General features: G+C 45.1%; 1 protein-coding gene across 1 annotated transcript in view; it reads left to right on the top strand.

Annotated features, from left to right (window-relative positions):
- tmtc2b (transmembrane O-mannosyltransferase targeting cadherins 2b) overlaps positions 1–19995 on the top strand; it is a 137513-nt gene that overhangs the window by 84032 nt on the left and 33486 nt on the right. The window contains exon 3 of the mRNA XM_072695914.1: positions 16806–17637. Coding sequence (XP_072552015.1) covers positions 16806–17637 — 832 coding nt within the window. The remainder of the gene's footprint in view (positions 1–16805; positions 17638–19995) is intronic.

The raw sequence follows: 19995 nt of genomic DNA, 5'->3' as shown, positions 1-19995 counted from the left end.
AGGGATGCTAGCTTATGGCTCGTTGTCCATCGACCAGTGTTGAAAAGTAGACTATCGTCCCTACTCTGAGGTCCTTAACAGGGTGTTGGATTGATTTCGGACTTTCAAACTCACTTCGTCCCCAATCTAATAAGTCTGTGCTCCCACATTCAGACAATACATGTCCTCCAAGTTCTCTCCAGACGTGTGTCCTTGTTAAAATGATGCCACAAGCCAAGTGAAAGCCTGGATAGATTCTTGTTGGTTTGAAATGCTGAGGCAGTCCTTTTGATTCGGACATGTTTTTCATCGATCATGGAAATAAGAGCTGAGTTGCACAAAGCTCAGACCCCCGAAATCTGCGACTCCCATCAGTTTACCAGGCCGAGCAAAAGGCTTTTATATGGCTGCATATTTGTCATAAGCAGTATAACAGTCCAGACCACGATAGCATGTGCCTTCAAAACAATAGAGATTGGAGATGCGTCAAGCCGACCACACATGGTGCTCATGCCACGCTGGAAAGTTCAGCTAGCACATCTGGGAATTTTCTGCTCTCCCTCTCTTTTAATTGGTTTGTAATGTGGAAGAATGCTGCTCGGCAGAGCCTGTAACAAGCTATCATGCTGCAAGTAGAGGCCAAGGCTACAGGGACAAACGAACAAGGCAGCATCCAAGATCCAAACCAAGGAGAAAGCAGTAATGATTAAAATATTCAGTCCACCCCTCCCTGTCCTCCCTGCTTTTGTTTTTACTTTATTTTTTTCTTATTTTTTGGCAGAATGTCCTCTAAAGCAGGAGGGACTCTTTCATCTACTCTGCCCTTCTATTTCTGAGATTTTACAAGGCATGCTTTTCATTTTTCAGTTAGGCTTTTTGGATCGTGAAGCGTTCTGTGTTTTCCTACGCTCATATCACTGTCCAGGAGGGTATTGGGGATACTCGGCAGACAGAAATTTGATATCTTGGAGAGTTTATTATCTGTTAGACTGTGTTCCGCTAATACGCGTCGAACATATCCTCCGGTTGTTTTGTGTTCTGTGTAATGTGGCAGGATGACTTGCCTTCAACTCTCTTTTATAGCTAAGGCAGTATACTGCCCTTTTGAGGGATGTGTCCACAAAAGTCACGGTTCGGTTTGGACAAAGCAGCAAAAGCCACAAAGGCATCAAACTAACCCGGGTTCCCTTTATTTACACTGATTGAATCAGTCATGGAAGTTACAGTTTCCTCCGCATAGTGTCTTCCACATGTCTGTCCAAATATTTGTGGACACCCCTTTTAATAAATGCATTCAGCTATTTTCAGTTGCACTCATTGTTGACACAGATGTGTAAATGCAGACAGGCACACAGCTTGTCTAGGCCCTCTGCAGATGTATTGCCAATAGAATAGGACCCTGTGAAGCAGATAAACATGAACCTGTTGGCACCATGTCTGCAAAGAAAGCTAATGGGATGATGGCTACTATCTGCAAGATACCCCCACCAACCTACTTCGAAAGCAGATGGTAGATCAGGTCACATACACTAGGTGCCGCCGCATTGGACGTACGAAGTTGACGCGCTCCCTTCTGTTAAGGGGTGAAGGTTACCCCTGCCAGGAAACCTGCCAACCCTCCTTACAGTTAAAGCCCATTGCTCATCTAAATCTGCAGTTATCTGCAAGTTTTCTTTCTAATTCAGTTAATCTGGCTCCTCAGGGCCCCCAATGTACAGCGTCATAATATCGCCTCAAAGTCTAATTAGTGTCTGCTGTATTTCACCAGTATTGCTCCCCTCTCCATGTAGAATGGGCAGACCTACATGGCTGGCACCGCTATGAGCTGTCCTGGCATTAAACCACCATTAATGAATTAACCAATGCCAGGTGGCCTAGAGGGGTATAAAGCCCCCCAGCATTGAGCCGTGGAGCAGTGGAAGAACTGTGTTATCTGGAATGATGGATGGTGGTGCTCCATCCAGTACTTTTGAGATGAGTTGGGAGGGGTGGTGATCATCCAACATCCTGACATCATTCCTTCTCCTGTCACTGTATGCAATCATATCCTCACAGCAATGCTCCTCCAAAATCTAGTATAAAGCCTTCTTCCCTGGACAGTCTTCCAACAGTTGCTCCAACAAAAGCAGAGTGAACTCTTTTTAATACCCTTAATATTGGCGGAAACCATGATATGAGCAGGTGTCCCAATACTTTTGTCCATATAGAGTATCCTCTATAAAAGCTGTCCACTAAACTACCTGCCACTCAGCTGAATCCGTCACTCATGCAGCGAATGATTCTTTTAGCAAAAGGTCGTTTAAAGAGGTGAGCGAATCCCAGGCGCAGTGCTTTGAATATTTTGTAGCACCGCGGTACTGCGGTGTGAGCTGTTGGCGAGCTAATCCTGGAAACAATGCCCACTACTGATTTTTTATTTTTTTTATTATACTGAGCCCGAGATGACCACAGCCCTGTTCCATGAAGCAGCAAGCCGCTACAGACCGCAACTCATCACATTGCACTCACTTACATCCACTGTGTTTTCTTTGGTCAAGTGCAGCCAACACAAACAGGCCTTGAGTTACTGTACACCGTCACAGTAATGTGGTGGAAATGGAAGAAGTCTAAACATGTCATAAACCACACCAGCAGATCCAGCCGCTCTCTCCGAGAGACGTGACGGCGATTTCACGTCGTTACTTTCTGACAGCCAAGCTGACATCCGAGTAGAGTTCATGACTGGACTGTTGCCTCGGCTTCTCGGCTTTCTCCTGTATGCTTACACACACACACACACACACACACACACACACACACACACACAGACATTCACTCCATTCGTCTCCATTCATGTTGTTTAGTAACGTGCTGCTTAATCTTGTGTAATAGTAGCGTTCTGGGTAATGAGTTCTGACCCAGTCAAAGGCTAAATCGCCTTTGCCGCAGCTCTGCCAGCAGCGGATCGGGCACTGGGCTGTTCTGTTAAGCTCTTATTTTCGAGCCGTTCTGCTGGATAAGATGAAATCGGCATCAAAACTGCAGACACGGCTTTCCTGCTTTCCTTCTTCCACTTTTCCCCCTGAAAGCATGAACCAGCGGCTCTTTTCACGAGTGCAGACTCGTGCGGCCTAGCCGTACAGTTCTGGATGAATAAATACAGGGCTCGGGCTCGGGGAGCAGGTGTTTACGCAGGAGGGCCTTCCCACGGTCACCCTCCATGAGCTTCTGCCACTAATGGTTTGGAGTTGGAGAGCTTGAGGATTCTTCTTCCCATCAACTTGTTTGGGCTGCAGATTTCTGCCTAATGATGATGCATGGCTGCAGGCATTTCTCTTGGCCACCTTGGGAAGCGAGTCCGTGCGTTTGTGCGTTGGTGGAGAAATTACCCTCAAATCACTTTCCGATATGGTCTGAAGGGGGGAGCTCCGCGGGGTCGACCTGGCTGGATTAGTTTGGGTGGAATGAGCACATCTCTTGCCAACACAGCTTTGCTTATGCCCTTTTGAGATGATACGCTTTGCATTCCACTCTTTCTCAGTGATGAATATTGCTCTTTATTTATTGAATATAACATTTCATGCACCTTGGTTAGAGCCAGAGCTCCAAGCATGGTTTGTGAACTGCACCCTGCCTTCAGAAAGATGCATTGCTTCCTCGTGAGCCCATTTCTCACCCTGCGTTCTTTGCCGTTTGTTTTCCAAGTATGGCATTTCTTCCACGCCGATCAAGTCGAGACGGATTGGAACTGAACTCGAATGTCTACCTTGAAAGCTCCGAACGTTCTGCAGGATTTCTTTCATTGCTTTTCTTGGTTATTGAACTTGGCCCAGAGCAGGACCAATGAGCGCAGAGCGAGCCAATGTCAGCTATTGGACTCTAGACGATTATCTCTTTATTCTAGACTGCCTAAGCTAGCCGAAGCACTGGAGATATTCTTGGGTTAAAAGGATTTAGTCCAACTGCGGTCAGGTAGTTCTAGGAATTGTTTATCAGTGTTACACTTGGAAGGTTCTGAAGAGAAGAAGATGTACCAGCTGAACGGAGAGGTTTGTAATCTGTAACAGGCTCTGAAGGGACCTCTGGATCCCATTGGGTATGTCCTCTTTGGGGGAAGGTGGTTTGGGCTACAAGCTGAGCCAGTATAAAGCAATTCGATGGGGCTACCTAATAAAAGCATGCCTAATCGGTTGTGTTACTGGGTGAGGAATACGCTGGTATGCAGTTCTGCGCAGCAGCCTCTGTTGATTTTGTTATTATGGTTCATGGAGAATTTGCCCAGCTGTATTAAAGACTGGGCAGATTCTCTGGCTTTCTCTCTCTGAAATTCCAAGGGTGTTTTTTTTCCCCCCCTTTGCTTTCCTGAGTGAACTAGATAGTTCAGATCCGCTGAATGTTTGTGGACACCCTTTCTAATAAATGCATTCAGCTACTTTAGGTTGCATCCATTGCTGAGGTATTACAGTCCCTGTAGAGAAGCATCGTCAATAGAATAGGATAAACCTGAACCCATTGGCACACTGCCTAAGACCAGGTATGGGCTATAGGGGTATACAGCCCCCCAGCATTGAGCTGTGGAGCAGTGGAACTAGCAGTGTTCTCTGAAATGATTGATGGATGATGCTCCATCCAAAATGTTTGGGTTGAGTTAGGGAGTTGGAGATGAAGCTGGCTGGTGATCATCCAACATGCTGACCTCTCTAAAACCCTTTGAGATCTTCACAGCACTGCTCCAGAATCCAGCAGAAAGCTTTTCCTGGACAGTAGTAACAGTAGAGTAGTTACTCCAACAAAAGCAGCATAAGCTCTTTTTTTAATATCCTTGATTTCAGAAGAAACAAAGACTGCAATGAATGTGAAAGCGTCCCAATACTTTTGTCTATATAATGTGAGAACAGATAGGTAAGTTCAGTGCATTTGTCTTCTCATTTCTTGTGAAATTCAAATGAAATCATTGTAAACATGAGCGTTGTTCCAACCAGCTTCACACCGTCTCTCAGAATGTCACAGAACATGTGTTCTTTCTGTCCAGGGTCATCGGGAAGCTCCTGATTTGAGACACTGGAAGCTCCGGGATTTGTTTTATTTAACTTATCTCCGCCTTCGCTCCAGTAAATGTCACTGTTTATCTGAGACTAATTCCTGGCCATCTCTGCTCTCTGTCTGCCTGGTTCTTTGTGTTCAGGCTCTTGGCAGAAAGCTCGGCTGAGGTGCCGCTGCTGTTCTCCCAGAAGGCCCTCAAACTGAGGGATTTGGGGCTGAGAGATAAGAGTTACTGTGGGTTAAATACTCCAATCCGGACTGCTTTTCTGTTATCTGGGGAATTGGACTCCAGGCATGCTGTTGATGTGGAACGTATTAGGAACACAGGTGGAAAAGCTTCCTCATTAGGAGCTACCACCCTGTAGGTGTTACCGGTTTCAAGCGAGCTTATTTGAAGGTGTTGTCACTAGGCTAGATGTTCTCCTGGATTAGCTTAATTAAATGTAAAATGGGTTTCTCGTGAGAAGATGTAGTATTAGTATTAGTAGCAGTTAAGACTGGAACTGTTTCAGTGTGGTAAACAGTTCATGTTTACTGCACCAACCTCGTCTGTTCTCAGGTCACTGTTGTTAGAAGACTAGACCCTTGAAGTTTAAGCTTTTTTAAGAACCTTTATTTATCCCAGCCAAACCTGTGTGTGTAGCAAATGGCACTTTCAGCATCGGACAGATATTCATATTTGACTGCTAATATTAATTATTATTTTGTTACCCTGAATAAATAAATACGTTCCATAAGAGTGCATTTCTAGTATGTAAAAAGTGCTCTAATCAATTTAAGAGTAAAAATGTAATTGAATTTTAACCTCAATCAAAAATTATATCAAACCTGAAATTAATTATTAATAAAGTAATATCAATTATGTAAAAACCTTGTAACTCCATTTTGTACAGTTTTTCACTTTTTAGCGTCATTTTAATCTAAAATTGACTTTATTTTAATCTATAAAACTCGGAAATGTCTTGAAAGAACATATTTCACATTGACATCCATTAACAGTTAAGAAGGATTTTCTCTTCTGGAGATACAAGGTTTTTGCGTGACCATTCAATTCAATTTTATTTCTATAGGCTTTGTACAGTAAATGTCACAGAGCAGCTTTAAAGAGATCCAGGTCTGAGCCTTTTTTGAACAAGCTAGTGGCAACAGTGGCAAGTAAAAACTCCTTGAGAGGAACCAAGACTCAAAAGGGGAACCCGTCCTCCTCAGGTCGACACCGGATCATAATAATAAAAAGGAAGCAGGAATAAAAACAATGTAACTAAACTGAATTAAGAAAAAATGGTTTAAAAAAACTTGTCATCCATAATAACAAATAAAAAACACATGACATTAACTCGAAATAAATAGAAATAAATGTTCTTCTGATGGTTCCTTGTAACTTGTTTTGGTGTCAGACAGAACCACATCTGTAATGGCGATGGTTTTAGTGCGAAAAACCTTTAAATTGTTAAAAAAGCGTCGCATCAAATAAAGTTTAGACCTTCTTCACACTCTGCTTCACGCAGCTCTTTAACCAAAATGTGCTTCTTCCAAAGTGGTTCCTCTAATGCATCGCTCAAAGATCCATTTAAGCCTCCTATTACATTTAACTAGAAGGAGCAGCAGGTCAGACTAGCCAGGTGCATTTTTAACCATCCCGAAGTTGCTGAATATAATAGTTTTCTCCATAAACATTGTCTTCAGCTCAATAATAATATTTAGTGTTCAAAATTCTCACCTCATGAAGATCATGGTTTATCTATAATAATTTACTTCGTTTTTTTCTGGACATTGAAAGCGGTAAGATGCCATGAGACTGACCTGCAGATTATTTTTCAGGCTCCAAAAATAATCACAAATATTCCTGTATTTTTAAACTAAAACAGTTAGTTTGACCTGTAGTGTAACCGGACAGCTGAAGCACCTTTATTTCGATTATTAAGATTGTACTTTTAAAATGAGCAGAGATTATTAGATACTATAAACCCAGTGCAAAGTAAAGCTCATCGCTGTGTAACACACAGGGGCAGTGGAGAAGATTAAAGCTAAGAGCTAAGTTCTGAGTTCTAACCCATGCTTAAAATCCAAACTTACTGACAGAAGTAGTTCTTAAAGTTCTTTCTTTCTCTGGACTTCTCATTTTTTCATATTCACAGTCCCAATCTACTCTATACTGCCCCTCTGTCACTGTGCGCTGAGGCTGCTGCTGCTGCTGCTGCTGCCATCCAGAGCAGTGGGAGAAAGTAATTCAGCTGTCACACAGCTCCTCTAAAGCTGCTCGCTCATTTGAGAAGTCTCATTAAAAGCTGGGGTTTAATAAACGCAGACTCAGGCCTCGTGTCCATCACCCAGTTTCTCTTGAATCCCTTGAATTCCGTTCCAATTTACTCACGGACAAGAGGAGGGGAAGCTTTTGTGTGCACCCCAGGACAAGGTGGCTGACGCTGCACTGCCAGCACTCTCGTGTATTTAGCTCTGTTCAGTTAGTAGAATCACAGTCAGAAGTGTGAGTGGGAAAATGAGGTTACATCGCCGCTGTTCTCAGATTTATCAACACTGCACATCCACACGCAGAAACCTTGCACCACTTTTTGACATCATCTGAATCTGGAAATTGATGAATGTGCTCCGAGTTGCCCAGCGGTCTAATGAGCTTTCATTCCCGGGCCATAAAGGATAAAGGATAAGGATAAAGGTGCACGTATTCGTCACTGTACAGTGTGGACTGTACAGCGAAATGTGTCCTCCGCATTTAACCCATCTGGTAGTGAACACACACTCACACACACACACGTGTTAGGGGCAGTGAGTACACACACACACCCAGAGCGGTGGGCAGCCAACTCCAGCGCCCGGGGAGCAGAGAGGGTAAAGGGCCTTGCTCAAGGGCCCAACAGTGGCAGCTTGCCGAGCCCGGGAATCGAACCCACAACCCTGTTATCGATATCCCGGCGCTCTAACCGCTGAGCCACCACTGCACCACTGCCACCACATGCCACTTTGCCATCAGTGGCTGGAGCCCGAAAGAGCACAATTGGCAGTGCTATCTCCGGGTGGGTAGATGGCGCTCTCATCCCTCATCACTCCTAAAGGGATGATGGCCAGCACAGGCCTCTGTTAGCTGGTGTGACTGAACTGAGGACCCAGCGCTTTCCTCCCAGTTCGCTTTTCACCCCCAGCGATGCCGCGATTGCTAGGGGGTGTTACGAACAAGTGGGTTAACTGGCAGTAGCTAATTGGGAGAAATGGTGGGAAATAATGAATAGATGACTTGAGCATGATGCTACCACCCCCATGTTTAACAGCTAGTCATTGAGGCCAAAAAAACAAAAAATCTTTGCTATTTTTGAAGCTACAATGTTTTTAAATGCATATATAATTAAATCTTTAAGGAAAAATTATGATCATTTCTTATATTTCCTTTCAGTCAAACTAAGCATTACATGTCAGGCTGGACTACTGCAAAAAGGCTGTGGTGTTAATTCTTTGTCTTGGAACTGTCCTTGCCAGCTGTGCTTAAGAGCTCTGCTTTTTTTATTGAAATTTCATCAAGCCACTTTTCGCCCTCAGCGTTCAATAGAAATGCACTCTCTGAATTAAAAAGACCTGTTTTTTTCCCTCCTCTTCTAATGGGTCTATTTTGCACTTCATCTCCAAGGATATTATCCTCACATGCCTGCTTCATAAAGGCTAAATTGTTTCATTTTTAAACTGATTGAGAGTGAATTACAAAAAGAGAGAATAGGGGGGATAAACAAGCCTCTCTCCCTCCTACTGGGTTGTGCGGAACCACTTATTTCAAGCTAAACTGGATTATAGACAAAAGAGACAGAGCTTGGAATTCCTCAGTGGGCTCCAGAAGGCCGTGGTGGCACCCCTCCTCCGCTCCCCTCGGTGAGGCTATAATTGAACTCATGTTTTCAAGAGCCCGTCATTGACAACACTGGCCTTATTATGCAGATGCGAAAAAGTTTTTTTTTTTTTTGTTGGCTCTGGAGATAATGGTGGCTAGTGGAGATTTGAACTCCAGAACCCCATCCTTGGCAATTGGACGTGCCCCGGAAAGGATTTATCAGGGGTGTTTATCAGGTTTAGTCTTTTCGCTTTAGCGTTTTGCTTTGCTTTTGCTTGTTTTTGGGAAGAAAGTGTCGAAGTTAGTGTGTGCGTGTGTGTGTGTGTGTGTGTGTGTGTGTGTGTGTGTGTGTGTGTGTGTGTGTGGTGGGAACATTGCGTGCAGAGCTTTTATTCGAGGCGCTGTGTTGGTTGTGTACAATACCGTTCACAGGCACAAGTCCATTCCTTTACAGTGACATGGCCTAACGCAGACATGTAACCAGCAAGTCCTCAGCGCACATAAGGATGTGGTTAGCAGTGCAGAGTTGCTTCCAGTGCCAGAGACCAAGCAGACTGGAAATGACACACTTGTTTGTCTCATGTCCAGGTAGTGATGGTGTGAGTGTGTGTGTGTGGGCCATGTGCCAGCAACACACCAGCACTACAGGTTCCCAAAAGCTTGCCTGTTTTTGTGGTGCTGTTTTTTTTAGATGGACAGCAGAAGTGTCCAAGCACATAGTTTAGATAGATGTTTGTGCTGTGCATTGGCAAGAGCCTGGCGGTATGATACGCATCACGATGCAGGGATTACCTACAAAACTGTCACACACCATCAACACACACCATCATCGGATCTGAAGCCGGAACACGACACAGCGTAGACCACTGTCTGCCACACATCGAATCCCAAGCTTCGCCGCTTTGTCATTGGCAGCCGGAATCGGAAAGAGCACAGTTGGCTGTGCTGTTTCCAGGCGGGTAGATGGCGCACTCTTCCCTTGTGAGGACGATCCAGAGGTTTGGAACCGATCCCGAGGTTTGACAGGTGAGTCACTGAGAACCGTCCCACCACATGTGTGTTTATGGGAATTAGGTGTGTGTTGCTGACAGAGCAGAGCAGGGCACTAGGCCAGACACACTGGGTGCTCTCGCCAAACAGATTTATCTCCTCTGCTGGGACCACCCCACCTCAAATGGCCTGTGTGTGTGTTTTTGAGCTTGCTTGCCTATGTGCAACCCTCGTTGCAAGGTTCTAGCTGGTCCAAGGCAAGTTTAGAGTTCTGTTATTCAGTGTTATTTGGCCCATTATTCCATCTGGAACAAGCACATACATGGATAGGTGGCACTCTCTTCCCGAACTGCTCTTAAAGCCATGTTGGCACTGGTGTCTGTTGGCTGGTGCGGTAGCTGGCTTTACATGCATCAGAAAAAGGGAAATATTGGACTAAAGAAATAAATAAATATATAAAAATATACAAAAATATATTTAAAAAATAAATATAAATAAAAAAATGAAAGAAAAAATGGTGTGTAGATGTGTGTATATAAAGCTGTATATATAAAGCTTTACACTGTATTTATAAGCACATCAACTTTACCTTCGACCCTTCCTCAGCGTAGCGCATCCTGCTGTAATTTTATGGGCGTTTGGCTGCGAGAGTTTAACCACTGAAAACTTTATGACCAGTGTTCCCCTAACAAACTAATCCGATCCGGATCAGGCTAATGACATCATACACACATGTATGTGTTTGTTCCAGATGGAATAATGGGCCCAATAACACTCAATAATAGCGCAAGTGCTGAAATGAACACCGACAACTCTGGACTTGCCTCAGACCAGCAAGAACCTTGCAGTGAGGATTGCACATATGCAAGCAAGCTCAAACACACACACACACACAGGCCATTTGAGGTGGGGTGGTCCCAGCAGAGAAGATAAATCTTCTTGGCGAGAGCACCCATGCTCAGTGTGTCTGGCTTAGTGCCCTGCTCTACTCTGTCAGCAACACACACCTAATTCCCATAAACACACATGTGGTGGGACGGTTCTCAGTGACTCACCTGTCAAACCTCGGGATCGTTCTCAACTGCGTGTCGCTTCAGTTTGATGAAACGCTGAAGCACGGTCTCATTTCCCACACACATACACACACTCACGCTTACAAATCCCCCCCGTCTGTGTGTCTTGGCTAAACATTGTGAGCGCTCTGTGTTAAATCCCTGCTGGGGCCCGTGAGCAGACACGATCCCGGACCGGCAGCCTCCTCATAAATCCGCCGAGGATCCAGCGCGGCGTGTGTGAGTATTAACACAGCCTCATGACCCTGCTGGCACATCCACAGGCTCCGGCGCAGCCCCTCGGAGCACTGTCTTCCTCTCTGTCTCTCTTCCAGCCTCTCGCGCTGAGCGAGACCACCAGTAATCTGGGCTGAGGTGGATTTTCTGCGTGAAAAGCCAGAGCAGATTTGTGGAGTTTTAGCGCAAACCGACTGACAGGTTCATGAGAGGTTCAGGTTGCAGTCGTTTGTGAGAGCACTGTGTGCAGGAAGGCTAGAAGTACGGCACAGCCGCACCACCTTGTAGAGTTTGAAGATGTTCCCTGGCTGCCGAACGTTCGGAGGGCATTGCAGATGTGAGTTGGGAGCATGGCCATCCACATCTGCCCACTTTCACATGCCCACTTTCTCCTTCAGCATGTTTAACTTTCAGCATCCTAGTCTTCACCTGTCTGCTAGCATGAGTTTCATGGGTATCTGTCCTGCCTATTTGTGTACACTCTTAAAATCAAAGGTACTGGCTCTTTGAGAGATGCCACACAAGAACCACTTTTGGTTCCCTAAAGTCCCCTAAACCACACCTAAAGAGTGTGAAGAATCTTTTTATTGGTACAGAACCTTTCCACCAAGGTCTTTAGTCCCCTAAAAGGATCTGCACACTCACACCGATCCAGTTGCTTGTACGCTCCTCTGTAATAAATAAGAACTCTTATTCACAGAGCATTCCTGCCTCTTCAACAGTTGTGAAGCTCTGTTTTTGGAAGCCCTGTGCTAATGCACATGCTTCCAGTGAGGGAATTTGAGCTGCCTTGGCACGGCTGTGTCGTATCTAATCTTCCTTTTGTTATTGGGCCTGTAGACTATTAAGGGATAATAGTCTGTAATAGTCAGTAATACTAACATGGTGCCCTCAGGGTGGGATCGGCCTTTGAAGCTGAATCTGTACAGTGAGCTGTGCTGAACCCGTATCCTGCCTTTGGTGCTGAGAAAGCGATGGTGAAGATGCTTGCATTAGAGAATTTGTTTATTTGAGCAGTGATCAGGTCATCCTGCATGCAGACATGGGTGCTAATACCTAATTATTAGCCAGTCCTCAGCGTCACTGGGTGGTCTTTTAGGGAGCAGTTTCTGTCTGCTGTTACTATCAGATTCACCATTAGTGTTGGACAGCCTCTGCCTTTAACCCATCTGTGCAATGAACACACACACACACACTCATGATCAAACACACACAATGACAGTGAGCAATCATGCCCAGAGTGGCACTCTCTTTATTGCTACGGCACCCGGGGAGAAGGGGGGGGGTGAAGGGCCCTGCCCAACAGTGGCAGCTTGCCGAGCCTGTGTATTGAACCTGCAACCCTGGCATCAATAGCCCGGTGCTCTAACCACTGAGCCCCCACCGCCCCAGTGGGATTAGGGTCAAGATTTGGACCAGGGTTTAGGATTAGGTTTAGCCTATGCTACTATGCAATCTTCTATAGCATAGTAACGCGGACGTTGCCGCTGCAGTATCTACAATAAAAGCCAACATATTAATGATCCATATTCATGGCCAGCAGTCCTTTGGTTGCCATGGTAAATCTGGCAGTGTGCTTTTTAATCTGGCCCATTAAATTGAATGTAAATTAAGGGTAATGGTTATACCTACAAAGCCTACAAAGGGTCCATTTTCAATACTGGTGCCATTTCCAGGCCATCCACATGAGCTGATTCTGACCCTTTCTGTGATTGTGCACTCCTTCTTACTCTGGCTTTTACTCTGCTGTACTCAGCGGATGTGTGTGTGTGTGTGTGTGTGTGTGTGTGTGTGTGTGTGTGTGTGTGTTACAGTAGGATAGAGTGGCTCTGTGTTTCTCTTCAGTCGGGTTGTTCCGCTTGGCCTCTGTAGCCTGCCGCTTAAATACGCCGCTGGGATGAGCCCTTTATGTCCTCTTCCCTTCAGACCCGCACTGTAGTCCTCTGGGGCCTGCGCAGTCCACCTGAAGCCAGACTCCGGGACGAGATCAAAACACATTCATCCCTGATCTCTGTCCTCCTACAGTTTGCATTCCACGAGCAGGACAGCGAGGCGGGTTATTCAGAGTTGACTTGCTCTGCCCCTAAACCACTCCACGTTTGCAGAGGCGGCATTTTCGTAATCGGTCAGCGTGCTGTGAATGCCAGTCTTCGCTTGCGTTCTGTCTCTGCACAATTATCTTAAACAGATGTCACCAGACTGGACAGGTCCGGGTTAGTTTGGTTGATATTGACCTGCACTGTGGTGACGGATTGATGTGCCTCGCGTGTGGAAACTGCTTTGGGCTGCCGACGACTGCCGAGTACTGGGAATCAAAACAGCTGAGTGTTCAGTGGTCGCGAAGAGAAGATTCTGGAAAGGCCATTCAGGATTCCACTCGTTAGAGCCTCGTCTTTTGTCCTTGCTGGACTTGCAGTGCGCAGCTGTCAGTGTGAAATCTGCTTCATCATCCTATGGCAGCCTTTGATAATAGGCCTGTTGCAAAAAAAATATGTAATCACTTAATCATCTGTTTCTTAAATATGCCATAAAATATATTTATTGAGGATTTTAGGTTGTTGTCATGTAAAGGTAGTAAAAATGTGACTTTGATTGAGGGGGGAAATGCCAAGATGGCATTGAACAAGCCACTTTACCACCCTGTTATGCTATAGAATAAAACACTACTTTTAGGCCAAACCTTTTATGGTAATAAATGTGTGTGTGTGTGTGTGTGTGTGTGTGTGTGTGTGTGTGTATATATATATATATATATATACACACCATCTCAATCAAAGTCACAGAATTACTGCTTTTACATAACAACGTATGCGTTTTATGTAAAAGCGTTTGCGTTTAGCCTCCAATGGCTATCGCTGGTGGGCTGGACGTTCGTATATAATAAGCCGTTACTGTTTGGTCACAGTTTGAAGGACTAACTTCTGACTGTCGCTGTAACACCTTCACCTCGTCCGTTTGGAGACACTTCGTTTTGATGACTACAAAGCAACCCTGCCAGTCTTCCAGCCAATCGGGTATCTTTAGGCCTGTCCTGTTCTTTATTAGTTGTATGCATTAAACAAAAAGGCTGCTTAACTTATTTATTTCATTGTGACGATGAACCGTCAGCTAAAATGTCATTTGTTTGTGACAAGCCTGTTGGATAATGGACAAGACAAAAAGTTATATAACAGCAGTGAGATTATATATGCATCTTTCGCTGCTGTTACATCCATTATACAAAGCTATATCTCTGTCAGGGCTGGAAGCATTTGTAGGCGGCGGTGTTCACTATATCTGCGCAAGGCCAGATAGTATGATTAAATGAGGAGAAAGTGGCCTCTTTAGGAGATTTCCCCTGAGAGAGCTTTCCCTGTTCTCACAAGATAAAACGCAGATGACAACAGACAGAAGAAAATCAATACCCCGCTGTACGCTGCTACTGGCCAATAAAAGGGGAAATCCTTTCTCACTCCTGCACTATGGCTGAGAGACTCATCACACGGGAGGTAGGCTCAGCTTGAGAAAGCCGTGTGTGTGTTTTGGGTTTGGGAGTGGGGCAACTGGCTGATTTCAATTGCTGGGACTCGAGTTTGGTTCCCAGTGATGCCACGGCCAGCTGTGGCCACAGGTCTAACAAAGGCCAAACTGCTGCGCTCACAAAGGCTTTGTTTGGTCGTACGGTTCTTAGTGTCCAACTGTTACGAGGTCACACAAGGAAAATCCAGAACATTCAGTCGTGTGAGGGTAATGAGTTTGTCCCAGCGTATGTACTTGTAGCTATAGGAAACAACGTTGAGGCCGCCACCATGCTTACGTTTATCTTGATTACATGGCAAAAAAATAAAAAGTTGAGGTATGGACTCCACTGGACCTCTGAAGGGGTCCTGTGGTATCTAGCGCCAAGACGTTAGCAGCACATCCTTTAAGCTCTGCAAGTTGTGAGGTGGGACTTCTATGGATTGCGTCAATGAGCCTTGGACGGCAATGACCCTGTTCAGCTGGTTCACCGGGGGTCCTTCCTTGGAGCACTTTGGTGGGTACTTACCATTACATACCAGGAACTAGAGCTGGGCAATATGATGATATTTTATCGTATCGTGATACATTTTTTCATCGTGATAACAATATGCTTTCCTAAGCGTATGGAGGAGACTGTTATTACTGCTTAATAAACACTGATCAGCTGCAGGTTTCGTTACTAACAGTGTAATTAGACTGGGTTAATTAGATGAAGAGCAGCAGATGTTGAATAAAAATAACTGTATTCAGTACAGTAGAGGATCTGAATAGTAGTTTATAGGAATCTTTTGCTACTGATGTTTTTTAGTCTGTGATTACATGAAAAATATTGTGTATCGTGATAAATATGGCATATCGCAAAAAAGAATTTTTGCCATATCGCCCAGCCCTATCTGGAACCCTTTACAAGACCTGAGGCCTGATGTTTTGAAGATGTTCTTGACCCAGTCTGGCAATTTAGGCTCAGATTCTTATGCTTGTCTATTTTTCCAGCTTCCAACACATCATATGTAGATCCCTGACCTTGACCGGTACCGTTCAAACAAGCTCCAGTTCTGTACAGTCTTGCAGTCTTTCAATTGACTCTACACCTCAGTCATTTCTTAGCTAGCAATCAAAGTTTTTTTGAGCTAAATCCAGTGTGCTGGAACAAAGCAATATGGGATGCATATAGTACTTAAGATGCCAAAGTTCTACCATGCACATCTGTTCCCCTGGACTGTTCATTAATGGGATAACGGTTAAGTATTAAATTAGTTATGGGAGATATATGGAGAACTAGCCTAACTGTTACAGCATCTGTTTGCTCAGGGCACTGTACAAGTTAGTAACACTGCGAAGGGGAAGTCATAAAACCACGTGAAGCAGCAGAGTTTCCAACATCAACAGTGAGCGAGGCCAGCTGATCAGCAAAGCCATTCCACAGGGAACAATACGGCTTAGCCCCTTTGTTCTGCTCAAAGTGTCAAATATTCAAACACCCCATAAATACCCCATAATCATTTCCATGCTGGCAGAGGTAGAGTGTTTAATATTGGCGCTGTACTGTACTATGATTGATAGGCATGGTTATGGCCGGTTTTAATGTGTGCTCGGTCTGTGAGTCTTGAGGGCCAGGTGTGGTAGGCCGAGATGAATGCGCCATGGTCTCTCATCATGACGTAAGGCAATATTTGCTTACCAGCAGTTGATGTCTTGCATTTTATGCTTTATAATAAAAGATATAGGACATGGGTCTTTACGTATGGCCAAGAATATTAAAGTCTTTGCACTGATTGCTTGTCCTTTCAGCTTTCCCAGAAATAAAATGGACTGCTTCTTGTTATCATCCTACGCCGAATGATGTCATGGTGAAAAAAAGGGATACAGGCAGGGTGCATGAACAAATTGTGCATGAAGGGTCCTTGTGTTCCAGATTGCTCTCCTATGTTTTTCCATTCTCATTTTACTCATTATTACATGATTAATTTTCCTTAAGTTCCTTCAAATCAGAAAACACAGCAGTCAGTGGTCAGGTTACGAACAGGACCTGGAGCACGCTTCAGATCAAGTGTTAGAAAATCACAAACCAACCAGAAAACTGCCTTGGCTCCTCTTTCCCAAAATATTTCTCTTTGCTGTTGTTCTGTTTTACGAGTCAATTTAAGATCTCTCCATTGTTTTCTTTCTCTCGCTCTCTGTGTTTTCAGAAGAAGAACATGCGCCTGCTGCTAAGTGTGTTCCTGCTGGGCTCCTGGGGGGTCTTCCTGCTAGGCTTCCGCCTCTACTGGATGGGCAACAAACCTCCAAACTTCTCCAACTCGGACAACCCTGCCGCAGACTGCCCCAGCTTCCTGACCAGGGCGCTAACCTTCTTCTACCTTCCCGCTATGAATGTGTGGCTCCTCCTCTGCCCAGACATGCTGAGCTTCGATTGGTCCATGGACGCTCTGCCTCTCTTAAGGAGCATCACCGACTGCAGGAACCTCCACACCGTGGCGTTCTACGCCGGACTGCTGGCACTGACTTGGTTTGGCCTTAGCAGTCGCGCAAGCAAAGGGAAGGAGACCAATGGGAAGGCCCATCATGTCGCGAATGGAAAGTCCACCACGAATGGACACAGCTATCACTCTGACTATGAACACTCCATTCCAGACTCAGACTCTGTGCAGGCAAATGGGAACGGTACCAAAAAGCACTACGTAACTAGAACTTCTTTGCCCACTACTGAGAACGTGGTGGTCTTCTCGTTAGGCCTGCTGGCTGTCCCTTTCCTCCCTGCCACCAACCTGTTCTTCTATGTGGGCTTCGTGGTGGCAGAGCGGGTCCTCTACATCCCCAGCATGGGCTTCTGTCTGCTGGTGGCAGTAGGGGTGAGAGCCTTGTGGGTCAGGCTGAGAAAGAGTTCCTCCAAGACTCTGGTGCTGGCCTGCAGTGCTGCTCTGGTGCTTCTCTTTGGGGTTAAGACCGTCCTGAGGAACCAGGATTGGCACAATGAGGAGATGCTGTACAAGTCAGGGATAACTGTGAACCCTGCTAAAGGTGAGTGTCGTAGCTCGTTGTCTGAACTCCGTAGGTGCTTAGTGACAGGGATTCATGCATGCAGAGATGATATAAATGTTTCATATTATCTGCAATTATCACGTCTTCATGCCCTGAGCTGCCTCTTCTAGGTGTTATCATCTAGGTGTTGAAGTTAATTACCAAAGTTAGCTACTTGGGAGTATTTTAGCTCCAGTTGGGAAGTGAACCGATCAAATTGCGCGGAGAATGATGGCCGCGTTCTAAATTTCCCATCAGACCACCACATCCTGCATCCCTGACAGATAGATTGCACAGGTTTCAGGGCCATCAACTTGTTCACATTTACCCTGTAATTATCCCTTACTCAGTCATGTGGAATAAATGGAATATTCAGTCACACACATACCCACCCACACAGACCACACACTCACTTTCCTGTCTTTCTCTTTCACTCTAGCTTGTATCTGAAACTTGTTGGCTCATAAAATATTCACGACATTAAAGCAGTACCTTTTAGCTATGGACCAAAGACATTCATTTTTAATGAGACGCAAGAGTGAACGCCCCAGTCAGGAATTGACTAAACAGGATTGGAGCTACTTGGAGACCAAAACTAGAGTTTACAAAAGGAGAAAATGATGATTGCACTTGGTTGAATGTTCATGATGTGTGTATTAGCGATGTAGTACTCGAGTCCCATCTCGGGCTGGAGTACTAACACAGAAGCGCGATAGTAATAAAAATGGATGGTATGGATGTTGTTGGTTCATTTTCAGTTTGGACTTTATGTGGTGACTTCTGATTTAAGTTTCGAAAGTTCCATTTGGGAAAGTTCACACCTGGCATTAACATGCGTCCTGGGTGATCCAATCACAAGTGGCCGGCGCAAAGTACAGGTGTACCAGTGCGGGGTACAATGCGGCTAGAGAACGCACTGAAATCCGATCACACAAACCACATTCTTCAGAGGTCAGAGAAGCACAAGTCCACCACGAACGGACACAGCTATCACTCAAGCTATCACTAGAACTTCTTTGCCCACGACTGAGAACATGGTGGTCTTTTCATTAGGCCTGCTGGCTGTCCCCTCCCCGCCACTAACCTGTTCTTTGTGGGCTTCGTGGTGGCAGAGTGGGTCCTCTACATCCCCAGCATGGGCTTCTGTCTGCTGGTGGCAGTAGGGGTGAGAGCCTTGTGTGTCAGGCTGAGAAAGGGTCCCTCTTCTGGTCTCCAAGTAGCTCCAATCATAATTGGGGTACAGTTTGTCTTCAGGGAAAACTCCCTCAAACCTTGAGGAGAACCAAGACTCGCAAGGGGGGACCCTTCCATCTTCCTCTGGTCAGAACTACTATAACGTATAACTTGGTATAACTTAATATAGTCATAGCAGTGATGATCAGAGGAATGAGAGTAATGATAGTGGCAGGCAGTTAAGAGTCCATATAGGTTTTTAACATTAGACAGGTAGCAGTGGTAGGAGGGTGTGCAGCTGGTCTGATGCAGGTAGAGGGGACCCCAACAGTCAGTCTTCTAACAGCTTTGCGTTTTGGCCATCATTCGTGATCAGATCACCTGAGATGCATGTTAACACCAATTGTGAATGGGACCAAAGTCTTGGTCTTGACCTGGACTCCATGTGTCCTGGTCTTTGTCTTTACTCTGAATCTAGCAGAATCCAGGTTCTAGCGGCACTGGCTACAACACTAGTGTATGTGTGTGTATGGGTATGTATTATTTTATATATTATATGATATTGTTTATTGTTTTAAAGTATGTTGTTGTGATGAAATGAGCCTCCAGAGATCCAGTCTGTAAGGTGTGAGTTAGCCCCTGAGTCTTTTTCAGTGGAGTTTGAGTTCAGTCTGGTTTTAGTTGCAGGTGTTGCACTGTATAAAAGTAGACCTGTACTAAATACCTGTCAGGTTTGGCACATTTTCAAATAACAAGCCTTTTTTAATGCAGTCTTGTTATTAGCTGCAAGCATTGCTTTGCACAAAGATAAACTTTGTAAAACTTGTCAGCTTTCACAGCTTCAAATAACGAGCCTTTTAAAAACCAAAGCCTTCCGTCTGAAGAGCAAACCTCGAGCTCTACACACAGTGAATAAAGACAGTGTATAAAGACCAATGTACAAAACAACTTCATAATCCGGCTGTAACTGAAGCTCCGGTCAGATCAGCTGACGGCTTCATGCAACCTGTAGCACTTTGCAGTCCTTCAGACTGGAGGCTTTTCTAAGATAGAAGCTGTTTTGAACCCAGCGTCACTGTGAGCTGCGGGAGAACAGCATTGCAGTAATGACTGCTGTTGCCTTTGCTGGATTCTGCCTCCAGTCCGTGGCCACTTGTTGGCACTTGTTGGCACTTTCCCCCGTTC

The sequence above is a fragment of the Salminus brasiliensis genome, chromosome 13 (assembly GCF_030463535.1).
Source record: "Salminus brasiliensis chromosome 13, fSalBra1.hap2, whole genome shotgun sequence".
NCBI lineage: Eukaryota > Metazoa > Chordata > Actinopteri > Characiformes > Bryconidae > Salminus > Salminus brasiliensis.
The sequence above is the reverse complement of the archived record's forward strand: the minus strand, read 5'-3'. Positions and strand labels throughout refer to the sequence as shown.